The 23719-nt window shown below is 41.7% G+C and overlaps 2 protein-coding genes across 6 annotated transcripts; one reads left to right on the forward strand and one right to left on the reverse strand.

Annotated features, from left to right (window-relative positions):
• Window positions 1-1047: 1047 nt before the first annotated feature.
• On the reverse strand, window positions 1048-9883 carry LOC135541764 (myogenesis-regulating glycosidase-like). 4 transcript variants are annotated; one of them, XM_064968121.1, is made up of 4 exons: window positions 9778-9880; window positions 8129-8262; window positions 6966-7472; window positions 1048-6588 (listed from the first exon to the last, which is right to left on the reverse strand). In XM_064968121.1, exons 3-4 carry the CDS (start codon window positions 7229-7231, stop codon window positions 4800-4802), a joined length of 2055 nt encoding a protein of 684 aa, XP_064824193.1. In that variant the 5' UTR covers window positions 7232-7472; window positions 8129-8262; window positions 9778-9880; the 3' UTR covers window positions 1048-4799. The 4 variants fall into 4 exon arrangements, with proteins under 4 accessions (XP_064824193.1, XP_064824190.1, XP_064824192.1 ...); XM_064968118.1 differs by lacking the exon at window positions 8129-8262 and having other exon boundaries at window positions 9778-9883; XM_064968120.1 differs by lacking the exon at window positions 8129-8262 and having other exon boundaries at window positions 6966-7468.
• Window positions 8648-23296, forward strand: LOC135541765 (cysteinyl leukotriene receptor 2-like). Of its 2 annotated transcripts, XM_064968123.1 has the most exons (5): window positions 8648-8767; window positions 10916-10999; window positions 17814-17931; window positions 20633-21023; window positions 21131-23296. In XM_064968123.1, exons 3-5 carry the CDS (start codon window positions 17901-17903, stop codon window positions 22068-22070), a joined length of 1362 nt encoding a protein of 453 aa, XP_064824195.1. In that variant the 5' UTR covers window positions 8648-8767; window positions 10916-10999; window positions 17814-17900; the 3' UTR covers window positions 22071-23296. The 2 variants fall into 2 exon arrangements, with proteins under 2 accessions (XP_064824195.1, XP_064824196.1); XM_064968124.1 differs by lacking the exons at window positions 8648-8767; window positions 10916-10999; window positions 17814-17931 and adding an exon at window positions 17939-19959.
• The last annotated feature ends 423 nt before the right edge of the window (window positions 23297-23719 follow it).

A 23719-nucleotide genomic window follows, 5' to 3' on the forward strand; every position in this document is an offset into this window, starting at 1 on the left:
TTACTACTTGTTGGGAGAGTTGGCTATATGCATCATTTATAATGCATTTATAGTGGTGTGTATCATGGTCCAGTTACTGTTTTATGCTCCTGGAGCATGCAGGCACAGGGTTATTATAAATCATAGAATAGATACTTGTATATACACATTTCAATTTGTAAGAAGTGCTTCTTTCCACCAATCTTATTGCCTTCACATTAAATATGGATATTCACACATCCATAGGCCACATTACATAGGCCTCGAGGTCCTCTTTTAAAGCAACATTTGATCTTCCCCCGTCAACCCTCATTCAAAAGTAAAATTGCTTATCTTCTGTCTTATTAAAAAAATGAACAAAACAATCATTGCAGAAAAGCAAACTTACAATAGTATTGATTTCCTTTAACGTACAGACAGCAAATCGATGTGTCTCCTCAGCGCAGGCCGTGAGACGAGTTACATTTCAGAGATGAGTCATTGACAAACAAAGTGGAGTCGCTCCAGGGTGCGTTCAGCGGTGTGGACTGTGGTGAATTTACCATCAAACCAGACCATTACCATCATAAGTGGTCAGTATGTTTGTAAGTCTAAAGACATCTCCTTCACTTCCCAAATTTGGGTAATAAAGTATCAGTTATCAATTAAATATAATTTGATGTTTACCAGATGCTTCTGTATATTATGGCAGCCTGTTTATCTAAGACTCTCTTATTGCGGTTACCCTATCCAGCCATCTTTACCATCCCCTCACTCCGTGGCCCTCCCCTCTAATCCCAAACTACGAGATGATGTATTGATCCGAGGTAGCCTCCATGTAACCTGTAGAATTGCTTCATTGCTTTGCCATTATCAGCCCATGATGGGCTGGGTCACTGCAAGCTACAAAAGGTGTCTCCCTAAGGGGATCTTATTCAACGGGGAACGGTGGAGAAATCTGCTTCTGCGGCCAATTCTTCTAAGGTTGCAGAAGGTTGGAGGTTTGATCATTCTGTTGGCGAAGCAGCAGACACACATTTCTGACACTGGACATGTATTACTATACTATTCAAATACAAAGGCAGATAATTGACAATCATGAAATGTTTATATTATTTGCCACAATGTAAACATAAGGGGAAAAACAACAACAGACAGATAAAATTCAAGCAAATTAAAGATCATCATTGTACATTTTAGTCATATGAATAAACACAATCCAGGCTATGCATTGAAGACATGACTTCCATTGTATTGTTCCTAGAAATACAGGTTAAATTGGAGTAGTAATCACAAAAACTTGAGAGTTAGTGTGACATTTCAACATCACAATGAAAGGCAACTGTGGCAATACTGTACAGTCATGAGTAGATTATCACCATGGCAACGACACTGAACAAAAATATAAATGCAACATGTAAAGTGTTGGTCCCATGTTTCATCAACTGAAAAAGAATAATCCCAGAGTTGTTCCATACGCACAAAAAGCATATGTTTTGTCACAACACACTGTCACAGATGTCAAGTTGAGGGAGTGTGCAATTGGCATGCTGACTGCAGAAATGTCCACCAGAGCTGCTGGCAGAGAATTTAATGTTAATTGCTCTGCCATAAACTGCCTCCAACGTTGTTTTAGAGAATTTGGCAGTACGTCCAACCGGCCTCACAACTGCAGATCCCGTGTAACCACGCCAGCCTAAGACCTCCACATCCAGCTTCTTCACCTACGGGATTGTCGGAGTGGGGTTTTGAGTATTTCTGTCTGAAATAAAGCCATTTTGTGGGGGGAAAACTCATTCTGATTGGCTGGGCCTAAATTAATTTCAATTGACTGATTTTCAAATATGTACTAACTCAGTAAAATGTTTGAAATTGTTGCATGTTGCATTTATATTTTTGTTCAGTATATATTAAAACCTACTCAATGTCCCTGATAACATAAGCCTTTAAAATAAAATTAGCCTTTAAAAAATGTATTAAAAGAACACAACCATGTCTAAGCATTTTCAACAAAGCTGGTGGTGGTCCTTGAAATTCAGCATTAGGATATATAACTTTACAACATTTCAACAAGATACTGAATGACAAAATGTCTTTCTACATCAAAATAATACCGAAGGTCCAAAGACGTCCTTACTTCCGTCATTGAAACAAACTCACGTTTCTGTAGCTTTACAGATTTGCGTTGCCTTTTGCCAAATTGGCAATAAGGGATGCAACATAGTAGCTGGGGGAACCGGTCTTTCTGCTTAGCTAACTTAAATTGTCAGCAATTTGATGTTCTTGAATGGCACAGTTCAGTAGGCCTACCTCCACTAGCAATATGTAACCACATATAATTACACAGTAGATTTTTGTAGTCGTGTGTAGATTGAAATGTTTTCTAAGTGTTGTATCTGGCTTAGAAAAAAACAAATGAAATTGATTGACATACACTGAGAATATAAAAAGGCATTTCCAAAGCTATCCTCCTAAAGGAAAAGGACTCGAGTGTCACAAATCAGTAAGAAGCGCAAAAAAAAAAAGCTAAAGTGGAGAAGTTTTCCCAATCCATCCTTTGAGGCCATGAGCCATACATTCATTGCTATATCAGTGCGTACCTTTCTCTGACTAACAATACATTGATACTTTACTCTTTTGAACCTCACATCGTTATAAAACTAGCTTTACCATAGCCTTCACTGTTCACACAATCTCATGGAGAACAATGTGATGCAAGCAAATACAACTGCAAATCAGACTGCTTGACTTTATGGTGGTGGGAGACCCTCACAATAACTCTCCCACATACAAACAATCTAATCTGTTCCAGGTCACATAATGCTGAACGTCTATTGACAAGCCTTCGAAATATTGTGCTTTTGGCCCAAATTACTATATTATGCTGTTCACTAGAAAAATATATAATAAAAATGTACTAAATATAAAAATTAATCAAAGCGGTTTCATCTGCAATGACAGTCCCGGCAAACTGTTGCTATTTCACTCATGTTTTTGGCTTGCATACAAAATCTCCTGTCATGGGTAAAGAGTGCTCTGAAATTCAAAGAGAAGTCTGTCAGCATCTTGATGTTCTTGTTTTGTATGTACCAAAAGTGGAAAACACTTAGGCTAGTTCCAGCGAGTCTTTCAGGAGAGCATAGATCTATTCTTGTAAGGTGATAGTGCTAGACATAGACGATGACGGTCGAGACTAAAGGTCGATATGAGAACTGCTATAAATAAGCAGGGATGTTATGGAGAAGCTTCTGCCAGTAAAAACAATGACCCCTAGGTGACCTAAGAGTTCACATTACCGCGACATGGTGAACGTACACAGGTTCTATCTTTAAGGTCTCCAAGGACTGGCTAACAAAACAGTAAAAACATTTAGCAATATAACAATTACAAAGAGTAGTGACATTCAAATATCTGTCAGAAGTATAATTCATGCAGTCATAAATCATGCTGAAAATGTGGCAGTATATTATTTGTTAAACGGCATTTAGGACAGTCTGGATGGATATTTGACATATGTCACACACAGTGGTTCCAGTTCAAAGTTCAGTTCACTCAGATCTCATAGCATCTTACAAATTGGATTATTTCATTATTGCCTGCTTAAACAAAGATTTAATAGCACCCATTTCAAGTCCTCTCAATGAAGCCTGAACTGTAAAGACTATTTAGCCAAAGGTTGAGGGTATAATATTAAAAAGTGACACCAAATTAAATGGATAGTTTGTCACTTAAAACATTACAAGACTGAGAAGAGTAATTAAGCTTTAATCACTCAAAAAGACATGTCTAATCACCTACTTCCATGTCAAGAAGTGGGTCCCCGTATGTCTGAGCGGCTTGTATGAGTTGAGGCTTGGAGATGCTAAACGTGTTTCTGTTAATTAATGGTCAGTTACCGTGAGACCAGCAGTCTTTTGCATGACAATAACCGGTTGACAAAATGTGATGACCGCCACAGTTCTAGTCCCAGATGGGACCCTATTCCCTATTTAGTGCACTATTTTGCCTTCTACATAGGGAATAGGGTGCCATTTGGGAAGTAGACAAGGTTAACACAACAGGGAAAATATGACACCCAACTTCCGGAGAAATCTTCAGGTGAAGAATCTCACATGCAGCTTCTTTTGATTTCAGAGTTGCGAGAACCTTAACAGAACAACCGCTGACTGAACAATTACACACTGTATTGTTAAGTGCATTGACACAATAACAAAAATATCAGCAAAACCAAAAAATCATTAACATATATGTAAGTATACAAGGCATTTTCACATCAAAATATACTTATTCCCTTCTTAGTGTGTTGACTCATAAATAAGACATGAAAGCATTCAAATATCAGCCCTTAAAAATGTCTAAAAGACAGCCGATGACTATTCTGTTAATAGTCGACTGTTATGTCATGCTGAATAAATGTTTGGGTCATGTCTCTCATGATACATACTTGTAATGCATAAACATATCTACTTTCCAGAGGATGCTGGTGGGAGGGTCTATATGAGGATGGGCTCAATGTAATGGGTGGAATGGCATAAATGGAACAGTAAACACAGATATGGAAACCAGGCTTGACTCCGTTCCATTAATTCCATTCCAGCAATTACAATGACCCTGTCCTCCTATAGCTCCTCCCACCTGCCTCCTCTGCTACATTCCTGGGTTATTGCAAAGGCACATGTTTGAGCAAGCAGGAAAGGTTTCGCCTTGATATTTCTTCAATAATAGTGATTCTAAATTTACAAGAACACAAATGTGCTGTGAGCCCTGACTTCAGAGAAAATACTATAAACAAATGCATGCAGGCCCACCCACTAAGCTGTCCAGCCTTGTACCCCTCTTCACTAAACCCAGACAAAGTAAGCAATTTCATCAAGATCTACCGGGTAGTCCGTAAGGTGCAGAGGCTCCTTAATATCAAACCGTTCTCCCTTGTAGCTCCGCCAGTGTCCAGCCGGGAGATAGATGTCCCTTTCCTGCTTTCCAGGCTCCAGTACTGGCGCCACCATGAGGTCATCCCCTATCAGGAACTGGGAGTCAATCTTATAAGCAGTTTCGTCGCCAGTGGCGATCCACCACAGAGGTCGTATGATGGGGTCTCCTGTGTCCAACACCTCCCCAGCAAGTTCCAGAACACGTGGGGCCACTATGCTCTCATGGATAGCAGTGTACTTCCGGGCGATCTCCACCACCTCGTTATCATACTCCCAGGGGGGGATGGAGAACTGCATGGAGGGCATAAAAGCAGACAGCTCCAGCCAGCGGATGTAGAGCTCACGGTCCGGTAAAGTGCGCTCACCATCAGTGCGGTTCAGATAGGCGTTGCCACCGATCATGTCCGGTAGGATGAACTGGTAGCCGAGAATGCTGATGGTAAGCACGGTGGGAATAAGGGACTTGAGGCCTAGCTCATAGCCCCAAACAGAGTCCCGGTCAATGGGCCTGAAGAAGCAGGAGATGTTCTGGGACTGGTAGCCTGAACGCAGCTCGGCTCGCTCATTGTACGGAATAGCCATCTCGGTGTAGCGACGGGTGAACGTGCTAGGGTCACGAAGGGGTGTTTTTGTGCTGAATTGCCAGGGCAAGTAGTTTGTCTCGCCAGCGTCCAGCTTGAAGGAGGACACTCCGTACTTGGATCGTAAAGACCGCAGGTGGGAGGCGAACCAATCACGGGCCTCTGGGTTGGTAAAGTCTAGAATGCCCCCGATGCCGTTCCACCAGCTTACCAAAGCCGGAAGACGACCTGTAGGTTCTCGGACAAAAAGCCCTCTTTCTACACAGGTGTGAAAATTCTCAGAGTCATAGTTGACAAAAGGGTGTGTCCAGAGAGAGACCAGAAATCCGTCTGTTTTGAGCTTCTGGAACATGGCTGTAGCGTTGGGAAATTTGGCCAAGTCAAAATCAAATTCCCCATAGTGGTTTGTGTAGCGATCGTCTAGCTCCAGGTGGCTACAGTTGAAGCCATGCTTGCGGATGTTGGCAGCAAACTTCAACAGTTTCTCTTGGTCTATGTCAGTCTTGTGTAGCGCCCACGTGGACCAGATGGGATGGCGGAACATGGCTTTGGAAGGCACCTTGTTGGGCTTGTTGAAGTATCTGCGCACCATGTACTTGTGAATGGATGTGACATCCAAGCCCACACAGACTCTGTAGCTGAGTTCAGCACAAGGTGCCTCACCAGGGTTTGGCTTGTAAGGGGTGTCATGGTACCTCGCCTGGAAGTACATGGTCTTCTCTGTGTCGTTCCAGCCAAGATGAAACGGCACAGAGTCATTGATCTTAATTGCCGTGGCATTGGATGAGAGCCAGTAGCGTTCCAAGATGCCCCCAAAGCCGTTTCGGTTTGAGTAGATATCACTGGTGACAAAGGGTTTGGGTGCCTGCTGCCCGGAGATGGATATAGGCCAATGCTGTATGGCAGTCTCGGCTCCACCATACCAGTGCGAGACGTTATAGGTCATGGCGTGCTCCACGGGCAGGCTGGGAACCAATTCTTCCCAACGCACACGGTAGCATTGGACTGTATTGTCAAATACAGTCTGGATGAAAAACTTGAGTTTCCTATCACTGGTGCGCCCACAGCTCAGTATCTCCCCCTCCTTAGAACACGAGTCTAAGTCCAGGGTGCCAGACCTGTCATTCAACATTTAGAGAAGAATGATCAGTTACATAGCACATTACTTTGCATTCAAGTCTCAGGCTATATTCATGTTAGAGCAGTTGACTTATAATTACATTTGGCATTTTAAAATATAAATACCTGAATAAGCTTATATTGTTTCTGAGATTAAAAATAACCAAACTAGACATGATTGAAAGGGGAACTGTACCAGATTAGGGGGCAAGCATGCTTTCCATTCCCCAGTAGATTAATTTGATTTGATTGGATACAGGTATATAATTAGAAAGAAATTCTCAAAGCACACTTAACACTTTCTATAATGATTAATAGTAACGGTTGGTTAATGAATACTGATTGATGCTGTCCTATACTGAAGTGAATCACAAACCTGAAAGACATCCTGAAGACAATAGCCCCTGCCTGGTTGCGAATGATGTAACCATCCTTGTTGAGGTCCAGAAGTTCGGTCTTAAGCAGTTCAGCCTTGCGCAGAGAACCAATGTAATAGCACCATGCGGTCACCGCAGCAATCACCAGCACCAAGCCTAAGACACTTGCTACAACTAGGGGACGAGCATCCCTTTTTAGTTTCTGTTTGATAGGTGTAGCATTGGTAACTGTGCCCCCTGCACCTCCTGGTACCACTTGGTACATTGTGGTTATTGTTCAACAGTCCCCCAGTGAAATGGGTTGTAAGAAATCCCTTAAATTTGTTAAAGTGACTTTAAAAGTAAAGCAGGAGTCCCCTGATTGACACACCAGTCACAACACAGTTCTTCCTATATGCAGAGACTTATATGAGGCATGGCCTTGCAGACTGCCGAGGAAATGTGTCTTGGTTAATTCTTCAGTAGACGTTGCTCTCTTCCCCCACTATTTTCATCTGTTTACCTACCTGAACGAAAAGAAAGATAACCGGCTTTTAGATCAAAAGTCTCAAGTCAAAGTTCACCCTAGCAGTTCTTCAGATCTAAAATCACAGAGAAAGAGGGAGGGAGATAGAGGGGGTCAGCAGCAAGTAAACTATAAATAAACCACTCACCAATTGTTTGAAATCAAAAAGAAAACAAAGAACAGAAGATATTCACTTTCTCTACTATCACTTTCGGAGTTTGCCCTGCAGCAATACCAAAATGTTTGTTTGGTTCAAACACAGACCTAATTTGTATGCAATCCGGTAGATTTTGGAGTCGATGCAGGGCGAATTCAGACCTACTCTGAGTCTTTTGTTCTAAAACCACACGAAAGCCAATAAGAGGCACACATACAAAACATCCTGTCGCACTAAGTTAATAGAACGCCAGTCACGGAACCTTTGACCACATTAGTGCAACTTAAGGGAAATGTGTAACCAAAGCAACAACTCCACTCAGCCATGGGGGTAGGTGAGAATAATCATCAAACCAGGAGCTAAGAGCATGCCAATGCGCTGACTCATATGTAAACACATAGAAGCTTCAAACACACACAAATCCTCAAGGGCCTTCACTGGTAGGCCAAAACTAAGCAGACAGGGTGGTTCTGGGTCATTACATGGCTGATGTTAGTTACCAGGACAAATCCAGAGAGAAGTTCAATTCAAGATGCACCAGGCCCAGTGATATCTGTTCTCTGCCTCTCTCTGAAACCTCTTGCGTGCTGACTGGTATTCCGAACTGGTATGCCTTCATAGCCTGCCTGTGCTGCTGGGGTTCGATAATGGTAGTTAATTAGCAATCTAATGGTCTAATTCTGTGTTCAACCAGCCTTGCTATGGATTTTAACATCAACGTGAACGGCAACTAATCTTGAAGGGTAAGCAATGGATTTTACATTAACAGACTGTGGCTGCCAGACCCAACATAGCACAAGCATTTGCCTACAATTACATGTGATAGCCAAGGTGATACCAAAAAATGCATGAATCATGTTTTTTGGTCAATGGTCTGTGAAGGTCAGGCCTACTAGTTGTCATTTCAGCTGATTTGCTATCAGCTAGGCTTGTGCAAATGTCTGTGTGAAATAAACAAAGTACTGACAGGAACCATGAATGTTTCACAAGATATAACAGCAAGGAAGTTAGTGTTTATTTTAGTAACCCCACCCTAAATATAAAATGTCCACTTGTTGAGTGAAGAAAATATATTATAAACTGGGTGGTTCGAACCCTGATTGGCTGAACGCTGTGGTATATCAGATCATATACCAGGGGTAGGACAAAACATTTATTTGTACTTCTCTAATTACGTTGGTACCAGTTTATAATTGCAAAATGGCACCTCAGGAGTTTGTGATATATATATATATATATTTTTTTTTTTACCTTTATTTTACTAGGCAAGTCAGTTAAGAACAAATTCTTATTTTCAATGACGGCCTAGGAACAGTGGGTTAACTGCCTGTTCAGGGGCAGAATGACAGATTTGTACCTTGTCAGCTCAGGGGTTTGAACTTGCAACCTTTCGGTTACTAGTCCAACGCTCTAACCACTAGGCTACCCTATGGCCAATATACCAAGAATAAGGAATGTATCCAGGCACTCCGCGTTGCGTCGTGTTTAGAACTGCCCTTAACCGCGGTATGAGGCCATATGCAACACCCCCTCGGGCCTTATTGCTTAATTATACCATACAAACTTTAACCCAACTAGTCTTTGTAATACCCATGAGAGATTTCTTTATCGCTCCAGCCAGGCATAAACCGTTAAAAACTTGAAGAGTTGATGTGTTCTGAGAAAGCGTTTTGACAGCCTTGCTATTTTGACACAATACGCAGGGCAGTCATTGACAGTGCTAAGTAGCTATTTTACAACGGGTGAGTATAATTTGTGGAACGTTCCAACAGGAATCTTCGTAAATAACAAGGTTGCCAACAAACAACGCATACAAAGTTGTACAGCGGCATAATCAGATACCGGGTCGGGTGTGGGCTATTTAATAACGTTTTTCACGCACAACGCTTATTCCGAAAATTCCTCACTATGGTAGCCTATGGACAAACATTAAGAATAAGTTGATGCCTATTCGACAGCTAGTTAGCTAGTTGAATTGATAATGCTACTTTTGTATGCGTTTGTTGGCAACCTTGTACTTTACGAAGTTTTTGGAACAGATTCCTGTTGGAACGTTCCACAAATTACCACCGGCCACTTACAACTAAAACAAAATATGTATTTAACACGATGGGTGTTTAATAGGAGCATTCATTGCAATAATACTCACCGTTCAAGGTAGCAAAATATCCTGTTCCACACACAACGCTTGGGAGGTGTGTGTGATTGCATCGAATCTGGTCGAATTGCTTGCGCTCACAAAAACAAGACGACATGGGGTGCCTGGGAAATGTAGTTTCAGATGTGGCATTCAAACAAACAAAAAAAGACGTTAAATCGTTTAGCTTTGGTCTCATTAGCTAGGTTTCGATCGAGTTGGAAACAGATTTTCATGCAAATGTTCTAAAATCGGCATAAAAACAATATGCGCAAAAAACACTAACCAAAATTAATTATACTTCTGTTAATAAAAAATAAAATGTTTAACTCGGAAAGTCAGTTAAAGAACAAATTCTTATTCACAATGACAGGCTACCAAAAGGCAAAAGGCCTCCTGTGGGGAAGGGGGCTGGGATTAAAAATACTAATTAATTAAATAAAAATATAGGACAGGACACACATCACGACAAGAGACAACACTACATAAAGACAGACCTAAGACAACAACATAGCATGGTAGCAACATGACAACAACATGGCAGCAGCACAAAACAGGGTACAAACATTATTGGGCACAGACAACAGCAGAAAGGGCAAGATGGTAGAGACAACAATACATCACTAAAAGCATCCACAACTGTCAGTAAGAGTGTCCATGATTGAGTCTTTGGCCTGGGAGGGCGGTTCTTCCCTTGCCAGTACCCCTTGCAGGTCTTCCACTGAGAATTATTTCAGGCCCAAACACTTTTCTGACGATTCTCGTTTGACAAACATTCACTAATGGTTGGGGCGTATTCACTACCATATCATCAACACTAGCGCCACTTGCGTTCTCAATTCTTTCGACTGCCCGTAGGAGATTCTATTCTCACCTTTACGGGGCACTCCAATAACTCTGTATCATGATCCCCACCACTGTTGCAACACTGACCTTCTTCACTTTGATTTTCAATACACTCCTTCCACCTGCAAACATTTGCAACATGGCCAAATCCTTTAAGGTTATTGCATTGTAGTAGCTTGTGGACAAATGCTCTTACTGCATACTTTACATAACCTAACTTTATATGTGTGGGGATGTGCTCTTTATCAAAAAACTAAAGAACCAATAGACTTTCTTCCTTTTCTCCATTCACCATGCGTTTCAGATGACGAGCACCAACCACAACTTGGATTCTCTTGAAGAATTCAATATCTACTTCCATCGACACCCCGGCTATGAATTTTAACAGGTGCTCTACTCCTTCAGTTCAAAGTATAATTCTTCAGAATTTGACATTCTTGTGATTCCCAATGCATTCTTCTTCTGCTCTTCAGTGACACAATTAACCAGCAAAAACCCACTCCTGGTCACTCCGATTGATTCTACTTTTCCCAAAACATGCTTCACCTTCTTCGATACCTCAAACGGGTTTCCTAGATACACATCCTTATTTAAAAATGCAGCTTAACAAGAAACAAATCCTTATCCAACCTACACTCCTCATCCATTCCAATTTTTGACATGTGTTTCCATCAAATTTACTTGTTGGGGATAAAAGGCTATGTCTTTTGTGGTTAAATTCCCATGTACCGACTAAAAAATAGTTAAATGGGTTTCCATCATGTTCAACTCTACTGATGGCTTTCTCACAAAATATGTTATTCTGTGATATAGTGAGTGTGCCATCTCTGGTGTTGGCAAATGGCTCTAGCCAACAGCTCACAGACATAGTGCAAACATAGTTTATGTGATGAGATTATTATGGACAAAAGAGCAAGATTATTTTTATTTGTCAAACAGCAGCCAAGCATCAGTGATCATGTCACCAGAATAAGAACCTCAATATTTATTGGAAAGGAGCATCAAGCTCATCACCTTGCACCTTCACCTCCTGTGAAGTTCATCATAACTTTCTTCTGTAGACTAATAAAATGCATGGTTTCCTGATGAGTCATAGTGGGAGGACCACACGACATGTCATCGTGTGACTCCCAAGTTTACTTCAATGTGATGGTTATTATATAAATATTTGCCCATAAAAGCGTTTCCACTGACATTTCTCGCATAATAATTTGTACTGACACAAAAAGATCAAACCATGTGCCCTGCATTAAATACTAAAACTGGCTAAAGAAAATTGTGATACATAAAGTATACCAGTTTAATTTAAGGAACAAAAAATTGACAGCTGCCATACAGGTTGCAAAATAGTTGGGAGGAGATTTTCGATGTACCGATTCCATGGCACATGGTTTGTGAATTGATATACAAAACAACGCCGGATTCAAAACTTTAGTTTTTCAATTTAAATTATTTTACAAAATGCTTGCAACCAATATAATGTTATGTGTATGGGGGATACAACCATTCCAGCTCTGCAGATTTTGCTGCGAAGAGACCGAATCATTAGATCACTTGTTTTGGTACTTCCCATATGTAGCTTGTTTTTGGTTGCAGGTTAAGTAATGGCTGAAATATTTATTTGGAGCCAACTCTGCAAATAGCACTGCTGAGTGATTTAAAATATACTGTCCGTGAAAGTTATGTAGTATGAAAAAGCTGCAAGTGGAAGCCTAAGTACTGTTGTCCATTAGGTTACACCAATTAGGCGAGAGGAGGTCGAGTTAGGGGGAAATAATAGAGAAGGAAAATATATTTAAAAAATATATATACATTTAAAATAATATGTGGTACCAGTCAAAAGTTTGGACATACCTACTCATTCTAGGGTTTTCTTTATTTTTACTATTTTCTGCATTGTAAAATAATAGTGAAGGCAAACTATGAAATAACACATATGGAACAATGTAGTAACCAAATAAGTGTTACAAATATATATTTTATATGAGATTATTCAAAGTAGCCACCCTTTGCTCCGATGACAGCTTTGCACACTCTTGGCATTCTCTCAACCAGTTTCATGAGGTAGTCACCACGCATTTCAATTAACAGGTGTGCCTTGTTAAAAGTTAATTTGTGGAATTTCTTTCCTTCTTAATACGTTTGAGCCAATCATTTGTGCTGTGACAAGGTAGGGTTGATATACAGAAGATAGCCATATTTGGTAAAAGACCAAGTCCTGAAGAGACATTTGAAAGTCTTTTCAGATGTTCAGGGCCTGAGTTTTTCATGTCAGACACGAAGACAGTTGGAATTTCCCAACAAACTAATCTGTATAAATTGGATATGCCCTATCGAATGAATGCTGAATGTACTGTATGGAGTACAAATTGATAACGGTGATACACCAAGATTTTGTATCTGTCAAAAACTGATTGAGACAATGCTTTTTCTATAGGTCTCATACATTGACAAAGGCCATTTGTAATTTTTACATTAAGAGGTCAGACTCTTACCTGAGTCCCTGTGATGAGCGTGGATGGAGGTCACCATGGTAACGCTGGATATCAGTCAGGGAGCCATCTGGCCTCTGTTATAAGAACTTGGAGGAATCCATGTTGCTGTAATTAACATCAAGTCAAATTAATCTTAATTATTAGTCTTCTCCATTAGAATGAATCACAGAGACAAACTCAGCCACATTTCTTAGGAATCCCAATCTTGATTTAAATCAAGTATATATGCAACACTTCACTGCTTTATTCTGACAATAGACTTGCAGTGCGTCATTATAGTAATACATGCACTGGTTTACTGATTTGGACAGTCCTATTAAAGAACCAAAACTAAAATACATAAGAAATGAATAGCTCATACTCTTCCCCTGTATGTTTTTCAGAGTGATTGAAGTTCTCTGATTGAGAGGTCAGTCATTGGTTTGTGTAGCCAGCCTGCAGAGGGCAGCACGTGTGTTGTTTTGGATGAGCTGAGTGGAGGCATGCGAGGTATCCACTGCACTCAGAGAGCGTGCACGTTTGCTATCTGGTGGAAGAAGAGCCATATAAGACACTGCACAACAGTAGGCCCTATGTAGGACTACAAAATAAATACAGACACACATTTTAAATACTTTATTTGAATCCACAAATCACATTACAGATCAAGAAGGATTCAAATATTTCAAAGGTCATATGGCCATTTATGGGTAAACAAAAGCAATGTCATACTGGTTTGGACCAGACAGGATCAGATAGATGGCCTACATGTAGAGAGACAGAGGGGCGCTGTTTCACTAGCTCAGATGCTTTCTCCTGTGAGATACATTCAGCCTCTTGTGAATTGAAGGAAAATTATGAAACACAAAGAGACTAAAAATACATTACGTTTTATAAAAACATTGTATTGGTCCATTTTTTGGGGAAGCCTGGCTTCCCTTGGCATCCACGAATACACGCCACTGAGTTTTGCATAGTAAGTCTTGCATAGTTTGTTTAGTCTACATTGAAAGGGGATAATATTGCTTTAATCACAATTCCAACAGTAAAGCAAAATGTTGATAGTGTTAACTTATGGGGAAAACTCAACTCAAACTAATGGGGAAATTATTCATCCATGCCACAGCCCCGGGAGAGCTACACAGGCACGCAGTTTAGAGGGAACATTGCTGCACACACACAGAGAGAAACAGAAAGACACAGAACAAGGGGGAGATGATGAGAAGATGAAAAGTCAATGTTGAACTGGTAGAATGGAGCACAGACAGTCGTACCTGGGTTATGCTGAAAAGAGAATTGCAGGACAGGAGGGAATAGTGGGCATCCGTTGTTTACAGCAGCAGCTGACCCCTAAAACACTGACCTGGAGGCCCTATGGCTCATCTGTAGTTTCCTGAGCTACAGGAAGTCCTGTTTGGGCAGATGAGGAAAGAGGGGAAATAAGACATCTGTCCCTCAACTCTGGGCACAGAAGATGTATGATTGGTTTGATAGGCTCAGGTGAAGCATTGCGGATAATTATGGGAATACTCGTGTAAGAAGAGGATTTTGTAACACTTGTTTGGTTCTAAATGAACCTAGTAAAACTCCCAGACAATTAGTAAAGCTTAAACCAAGTTTATTCACTAATTGGGTCATCCACCAGTGGTAGTATATATACCCCAATTTGGGGTGAAATCTCCTCCTTCTCTCTAAACATTGCATCTTTGTTGCTAGGCAGGAAATTAAGTGACGTGGGTAATAAACTGTTTCTTCGCCCTTAACCTCGGCCCCCTTCCTCACTAAACCACATCTATCCACCCTTATCAGTGCCTGCCAACATGTGATCATATTTCCTTCGTAATTCAAAAACAAACACCACTGCATGTTAAATAAAAAATAAACAAATTAGAATAACTAATCAACTTAGAATTACACTCTTGATAACTTCATAAGAAAATAATGGTATCCCATAAGGTAATGGTAAAATAGACTGGAGACTGGTGTCTCTCATTCATATTATAATTAATTCCCACCTGTCTTGATCATTTCTAGTGCGGTTGATTCCTCTGTGTACATGCTGAGCTTGAGCTGAGGAGACATGATCTCCCCAGTCTCTATACAGTACCTCTCATACACAGAGCTGTGTCTTACTCTCCACCTCTCCTACCCCACCCTAACCCATAAAAGTATAAGCCCTGTCTAAGCCAGGGGAGGGTGGTGGGTACTACCAAGCTATATGACATTGTTTTAAGAAGGTCATACCAAGGTATTTTTACTAATTGATTTTTAATTTTAAAACCCCTTGAAGTATCCAAAAAATATATATTTTTAAATATATTTGATGAAAAAAAAGCATTTGTCCTTACTGCTATTAGCACATACAAATGCATTGAATAACATGTTCACTACATGGAACAACAGATAGTCCCCCCTCAAAAAAAATCTAAAGAAAGTTTGTTCTGACGCGTCTATCCTTTATCTGAGAGATATAAGACAGACCAAGAAACATTATTTCTTTCATTTTTTTTTTGCATATATTTGAACTCCATATTTTTGTCACTAAACAGTCTTCATATATACTTCCATAAATGTTTTTAACTGGTACTGGGGGACCTCCACATGAATCGTGTTAGGTCTGTGGGCATCCTAGAGAAAAAAAACCAACATGTACAGTATCAGTCAAAAGTTTGGACACACCTACTCATTCAAGGGTTTTCTTTATTTTTACAATTTTCTACATTGTAAAATAATAGTGAAGACATCAAAACTATGAAATAACACATGGAATCATGTAGTAACCAAAGAAGTGTAAACAAATCAAAATATATTTTATATTTGAGGTTCTTCAAAGTAGCCACCCTTTGCCTTGATGACAGCTTTGCACACTCTTGGCATTCTCTCAACCAGCTTCATGAGGTAGTCACCTGGAATGCATTTCAATTAACAGGTGTGCATTGTTAAAAGTTAATTTGTGGGATTTCTTTCCTTCTTAATGCGTTTAAGCCAATCAGTTGTGCTGTGACAAGGTAGGGGTGGTATACAGAAGATAGCTCTATTTAGTAAAAGATCAATCCATATTAAAGCAAGAATAAGCAAAGATAAATGACAGTCAATCATTACTTTAAGACATGAAGGTCAGTCAATACGGAAAATTTCAAGAACTTTGAAAGTTTCTTCAAATGCAGTCACAAAAACCAGCAAGCCCTATGATGAAACTGGCTCTCATGAGGACTGCCACAGGAAAGGAAGACCCAGAGTTACCTCTGCTGCAGAGGATAAGTTCATTAGAACTACTAGCCTCAGAAATGTCAGCCAAAATAAATGTAGAGTTCAGAGGAGACTGCGTGAATCAGGCCTTCATTTTTGAATTGCTGCAAAAAATAACACTAATAAAGGACATAAATATGAAGAAGAGACTTGCTTGGGCCAAAAAACATGACCAATGGACATTAGACCGGTGGAAATCTGTCCTTTGGTCTGATGAGTCCACATTTTTGGTTCCAACCGCCGTGTCTTTGTAAGATGCAGAGTAGATGAACAGATGATCTCCGCATGTGTGGTCCCCACCATGATGCATGGAGGAGGTCTTTAGATCTCAATCCAGGTTCCCCTCTCTCTGGTCATTGTGCCTCAGATTAATCTATTGTTGAGCCAGCGGCTGCAGGGTCTCTTTGTGTCTTCACTGGTCCACTACCCACCTGACAAGGTATGGTCAGGTCAGCTTCCCAAGAGTCACAGGAGCGGGGCAGCCAATTAAAAGGAAGATGGTCATGGTAAATCTGTTGGACCTTTATTAGCTTATTTCAGCTCACTGTACCCTTTAAGGATCCACTCCAGGTTATGAGTGTAGTGACAACAACATTCTACAGCGATATACTGTAGTAGGCTACATATAGAGAGATGCACCCCCGTTCATTCGTCCTCACTTGTATGGACCATTTGTCCTCGCGTGCACAGTCCTGCTCACAGACCCCCGATCTCTTGAATTTTAGCACCCATCTCCCACTGGAGCCTACAAGTCTGGGGTCATAACCTCTGATATCTTGATCAACATCTCACCTAAGTCTATTACCCCTGTAACGCCCAGGGTGTAGTGGAGGAAGAAGTCAGGCGCAGGAAGCAGAGAGTTCAGGGTAGCGCTACTTTTAATACACCACACCGGTGAAACGACGCCAACCCAAACAAACGCCCCAAACACGGGGAACTTAAACAGTTCAGCAAAATACACACACATGGACAACCGTGACCTACAGTCATGTACAACCGTACACTGAAAATAATCCCGCACAACCAGCAGGCGGGCCAGCTGGTAAATAAAGCCCAACCAATTATCCTAACTAAACACAGGTGCAATTAATAAACAGAAAAGGTGGAAAAAGGATCAGTGGCAGCTTGTAGGCCGGTGACGACGACCGCCGAGTGCCACCCGAACAGGAAGGGGAGCCACCTTCGGTAGGAGTCGTGACAACCCCGTATTTGTTGCCGGCTGCTCAATAACAATGACACAGGGCCCGGCCAAATAGTCAGCCCTTAGCCCAAGTTTTCACCTTCAATAAATACCAAAACACATTCCTTTCCAAAGAAAGCTGGCACATTTCCCACCAGCCGGCCTGAGGCAGGAATGACAGTCAATACCGGTGAACTCTCTCTCTCCCTCACTGTGTACATTTGCATCTGACATTTGCATCTGACAAAAAAGGTCAGACAATTTCTAATATCTTCATACTTGCTTATGTGGTGACATAGATAAAGACAGAGAAGACAGAACCTACATGCCAGGAGGTGTCTGAGAAGGGCCTGAAAAATTGACTCCAGACTCCAGCCACCTGAGATATGGACTGTTCTCCATGCTCCCGTCCAGCAGGTAGTACCGGTGCATCAAGTCTCAGACCAACAGACTCATAAAAAGCTTCTATCCCTTGGTCATAAGACTGTGAAACGGCTAACCACTACTGCCCCCCCTTATACTTACGCTGCTACTAAAATTATTATTGATTCGATTTATTACTACCACCACGTTGCTGTTCATTTATTATTGATTGCCATTATCATAGGTATTTATCTATTTATCCTGCTACTGGTCACTATTGCTCCCGTTTACATGTATATATTACCATTAGTACATAGCAAAAAGTATTTCTATATTCCTGCTACAGTCACTTTTCATCCCTGGTTACATGTGCTGTATATCCGCCTATCATGCCTACACTGACACTCTTGCATACACACACTCACACACGCACCACTACACACACACCCACCCACCTCCTATGCTGCTGCCATACTATTATAATTATTATTATTTATCCTGCTACCAGTCACTTTTCCTAATCCCTGCCTACATGTACATATCTACCTCAAATACTCAAGTATCCCTGCACATTGTAAATTTACCCTGTACAGTATATAAAGTTGATGACAGACGTTTACATACACACTAGCCAAATATATTTAAACTCAGTTTTCACAATTCCTGACATTTAATCCTAGTAAATATACCCTAGGAATATACCCTTAGGTCAGTTAGGATCACCACTTTATTTAAAGAATGTAAAATGTCAGAATAACAGTAGAGAGAATGAATTATTTCAGCTTTTATTTCTTTCATCACATTCCCAGTGCGTCAAAAGTTTACATACACTCAATTAGTATTTGGTATCATTGCCTTTAAATTGTTTAACTTGCGTCAAACGTTTTTGGGTAGCCTTCCACAAGCTTCCCACAATTCCACAAGCTTCCCACAAATTGGGTGAATTTTGGCCCATTCCTCCTGACAGAGCTGGTGGGCGGTATGATGGCTAGGTGTTCCCATGGTGTTTATACTTGCATACTATTGTTTGTACGGATGAACGTGGTTCTTTCAGGTGTTTAGAAATTGCTCCCAAGGATGAATCAGACTTGTGGAGGTCTACAATGTTTTTTTCTGAGGTCTTGGCTGATTTTTTTTAGATTTTCCCATGATGCCAAGCAAAGAGGCACTGAGTTTGAAGGTAGGCCTTGAAATACATCCACAGGTACACCTCCAATTGACTCAAATGATGTCAATTAGCCTATCAGAAGCTTCTGAAGCCATGACATTTTCTGGAATTTTCCAAGCTGTTTAAAGGCACAGTCAACTTAGTGTATTTAAACTTCTGTCCCACTGAAACTGTGATACAGTGAATTATACGTGAAATAATCTGCCTGTAAACAATTGTTGGAAAAATTACTTGTGTCTTGCACAATGTAGATGTCCTAACCGACTTGGCAAAACTATAGTTTGTTAACAAGAAATTTGTGGAGTGGTTGAATAGCAAGTTTTAATGACTCCAAAGTCCTACTTCAACTGTAGCTTCCTTTCGTATTTCTCGTGTTTGTTATTTTTGTGTTTTTGTTATTATTATTATTATATTGAATACTGCACTGTTGGGTAAGGCTCACAAGTTTATCATTTCACTGTACTTGTTCATATGAATCTTCTAAATCTTCAAACTTGAAATAGAGAGAGGCGGGTCGTTGAGTTGGCACTCTGCCCAGTCGTCATACCGTTTGTGTTCCATGGAACTCCACCATGAACCCCCCACTTAAACTCTGCATAAAGAGTGCACAAACTATTCAGACTCAAACAAACCGACGAACACAACTCCTGACGTATCTGAGGAGAGGAGAGAAGAGGAAAGGAGAGGAGAAAACAGAAGAGGGACTTTTTATGAAGACATAGTTTATATTATCTGGGGTGTCTTGACTGGACATACTCAGAAGACTCCAGATGTGTGTAGTTAGAGTCTTCTAACATTAATCTACCAGTACTGTAGTATCTGATAACAACACAGCAAAGGTCGACGGACAGACACTATTTGTCCCACGAACGATGTTCAACAGAATGCAGGAGCATGCTCTGACAGAATGACAAGTGAGTAACTGCAGCTGCTTCACACACATCTGTTGAAACAGTTACTTGTAGTGTGCTCACTACAATGTGAGCACACGACATCCTGTGGCATAAAGGTCCAGACCTCTTGGAAGAGGTCATTGTACTCACATATAAGGCTGAAGTATTTGTTTTCAGCAGAATGCTGTTTGACTGTAGTACTGTATATATAGGATTTTGTTGTTGTTAACATAGCCGTTGTCTCAGGCTGGCAGGTATAACTGATCATTTTCCTGTGGTTTGTAACATTTGCATCAGCGAACAGACCTAGGCGAGCAGAACAACATAACTCGTGTTCACCTGAGGACACACTTCCTCATTCCAATGTAAATGCCTCGTGCTATTTTGGGTATGGTGGTCCTGTCCAGAAACAACCACACACCCTTAAAACCTAGGTCCTAGGCAGGTCTAAGCAACATGGTAATGGTGCCACCTTTCCCTAACAGTTAAATAACATAATAGAAATGATTCTGCTGATAATGATGATGATTATGATTAAAAGGATGGTCAATGGTCATGATGCCAACGATATCGAATACTGTGATAATGGTGATAGCGATTATGATAATGGAGGTGATAGTGTTGATAAAGAGGGTAATAATAACGATGATGGTAATGATGTAGAAGATGATTATGCCTCTGTGTCTCTCCCCAGCTCCGTGGCTTGAAACGTCCCACTCGCTCGACTACACCCTTCCACCAGTGATCATTCACCTTGGTAACCACACGACGACAGCATTGAATAGCAACCAGTCCTGTAGTGGTGATGACGAGATCTTTAAGTACCGAGCCTACACTGTCACCTACCTACTGGTGTTCCCTATGGCGTTTCTTAGCAACATTGGAGCGCTGTTTGTGTTCCTGCGACTGATGCCCAAACGGTCTGCGTCCTCTGTCCTCATGACCAATCTCGCCCTATCAGATGCATGCTTCTCCCTCACCCTGCCGCTGCGTTTGGCCTACTACTTCAGAGGCGCTCGCTGGGACCTCCCTGATTGGCTGTGCCGACTGTGTGTGTTTTGCTTCTATCTCAACCTCTACACCAGGTACAGTACACACACACACAACCTAATTATCAGAATGTGAGTTGACACTGGTTGCCCAGAAAAACTAATAAACTAATAAACTATGTCTTAACTATTCTTCCCTACAGCGTTCTCTTCCTTACTGGACTGAGCGTGCTCCGTTGGCTGGCCGTGCTGAAGCCTCTCCGTCATCGAGCCTTGGCCACGCCCCTTCGTGCCTTATTGGCTTGCTTGGGCATTTGGCTGTTTGTGGGCGGCGCTTCAGTCCCATTCCTGTTTTCGGGGACCAGGGTGAGGGCGGGACTAACACGCTGCTTCGAGCCACGTAACCCTGCCTCCTGGAAGATGATCTTCATTCTCAACTACGTGGGCATGACATTCGGCTTCCTGATCCCGTTCCTCACCATCCTCGGTTGCTACGGCTGCATCATCCACCGACTGACAGCTACAGTCTCGTCAGCATTAGGGTTGACTGGCAGCCTGAACAGGAACAAGATACGTAACCAGGGGAGACGTCGGCGCCGGCGCCGGTCTCTGCGTCTGGTCGCCATGGTGATCTGCACATTCCTACTGTGCTTTCTGCCCTATCACGTGGCTCGCTCACTGCACCTGCACGCGGTGGTGGGCAGGTGGGGCTGTGTTGCTACGGCGACACTGCAGCGGGTGTTGGTGGTGACACTGTGTCTAGCGGCGGCCAACAGTGCGGTTAACCCTCTGTTGTACTACTACTCCGGGGAGTCCTTTAGAGCGGTCATACGCAGCGCATCGTCACGACGACGGTCCTTCTCCTCCTCCTTCACTCAGGGCAGCCTGCTGCTCTCTCGCAGAAAGAAGACCACAATGCCTACAACAGCAACAATGCGAGACTCACCCCTCGCTCCACCCCTAACCCTTCCTGGGTCCCTACCAGACACACCCCTCGCTCCACCCCTAACCCTTCCTAGGTCCCTACCAGAAACACCCCTCGCTCCACCCCTAACCCTTCCTGGGTCGCTACCAGACACAAAACTCGCTCCACCCCTAACCCTTCCTGGGTTGCTACCAGACACAAACCTCGCTCCACCCTAACCCTTCCTGGGTCACTACCAGACACAACCATCGCTCCACCCCTAACCCTTCCTGGGTCCCTACCAGACACACAAAGCCGTTTGGAAGACAGTCTATAATGGGTTCAAAACCTATTTGCCCTATACCCCACCTCTACTTACAGACACTGAGACCTGAACACCTAGCTACATTCTCCAGAATCAGAGACACTTTGCTGCACATGTAAAATGGAGCCCTGAGGCCTGAACCAGAACCACACACACACACACCCACACGGAGACACTAACCTTTAGGTTTCCGAGGTCCTTTGTGGGTGTGCTCTCTGTTATTTCCATTCCCTCTGCCCGGCCGGCAGCAACAGGTGACGGGCCTACTTTTGTTTGATTGTTTATTATCCCAGTGTTAATCATTACACTCTTCATAGATGTATCATATAGGTCGAAAACAGTTTGCACAAGTCCCACAGGCTCACATTTGTAGGTTAAATTTAATAATATCTTCAGTTGATCATAGTGACTGACAATTGTTGCCTACATAATACATATTTAGTTTTTTCCTTGACATTGAAGTAACGGATAACTATATTTGATGCAAGAGCTTCGAATACCATATGCGTCTCACAAAAGACCTCATCCAATATCAGGAGGCTCTTGTCCAGTTTGACATTGCATATAAAGTTAGCAGGACCATTGGAGACCAGCCAGACCTCATGCAGAGATTTGATAAAGACTGTTGGCTGAAGCCAGAGTCTGGAAAGCACTCAATCTCAAGGACATCGGAGGATATCAACCATATAGTAAGTGTGCTTCTTGATCAGGTGTATACCTGATCACGTTTACTTTGACACCTGTCATGTTTTACCAAAGCTTCCAGAACATCCAAATAAACCTGTTGCGCAAATTGGACTATGAGAAACTAGTGTTGTGGATCAGCAACCCCAAACTGAAATCACACTGTGAGAAGAACAAACTGTCTGCTCATTTGGCACGCAGACAGAGATCCCAAAGTTTACAGTTGATTTCAGCTGTAGTGCTGAGACCCTAGAATATAAATTGTTATCTTAAATGCCACAGTTAGAGAAGTGATGTAAAAAAATGGGAAAGAATAAGTAGTACTGAAACCAATGACAATGTAGACTCACAAAATGTATATTTATTTTTATAATGTTCAGTGGCGTGTATTCATGGTTGCCAAGGGAAGCCAGGCTGCCCACAAAAAAATTACCAAAAAATAAATTATTAATTTATCTTTTGTCTCTGTGTTTCATAATTTTCCTTCAATTTGAAGGAAGCTGTATATTTCTCACCCTCTGTCTTTGTATGTGTAGGCCATCTGATGCTGTCTGGTCAAAAAGTGCATGACATTGTTGCCGCCTGTAGCATTTAATGCAAAGGGGGGCCAACATGCATTTTGCCTCCTTTGATAAAAAAAGTATAAAATAATAGCCAATCAGTGTTGAGCTAAACTGAGTGAGTTCAACTGTGAATCAAGGGAAACCAGTGAGGATTCAAGGGAAACCAGTGTCAAGGGAAACCAGTGAGGATTTGGCTTCACTCCAAACGTAATTGACAGAAAAAAAACTTGAATTGTTGCATCTCGTTGTGTTGTTGTCCTCCAGTGGCTAGCTAGCTAAAATTGGTATTTTCCTAAATTGGCCATGGATGGGAGAC

This window comes from Oncorhynchus masou, chromosome 6, assembly GCF_036934945.1.
Source record: "Oncorhynchus masou masou isolate Uvic2021 chromosome 6, UVic_Omas_1.1, whole genome shotgun sequence".
NCBI lineage: Eukaryota > Metazoa > Chordata > Actinopteri > Salmoniformes > Salmonidae > Oncorhynchus > Oncorhynchus masou.

Bases quoted from the DNA above. Each gene is read 5' to 3' on its own strand.
- LOC135541765 (XM_064968123.1), top strand. From the start codon at position 17,901: ATGGACTGTTCTCCATGCTCCCGTCCAGCAG. The intron at 17,932-20,632 runs GTAGTACCGGTG...GTCTCTCCCCAG, and splicing joins TCCATGCTCCCGTCCAGCAG to CTCCGTGGCTTGAAACGTCC. The intron at 21,024-21,130 runs GTACAGTACACA...TCTTCCCTACAG, and splicing joins TATCTCAACCTCTACACCAG to CGTTCTCTTCCTTACTGGAC.
- LOC135541764 (XM_064968118.1), bottom strand. From the start codon at position 7,231: ATGTACCAAGTGGTACCAGGAGGTGCAGGGGGCACAGTTACCAATGCT. The intron at 6,589-6,965 runs GTTTGTGATTCA...GTTGAATGACAG, and splicing joins GTCTTCAGGATGTCTTTCAG to GTCTGGCACCCTGGACTTAG.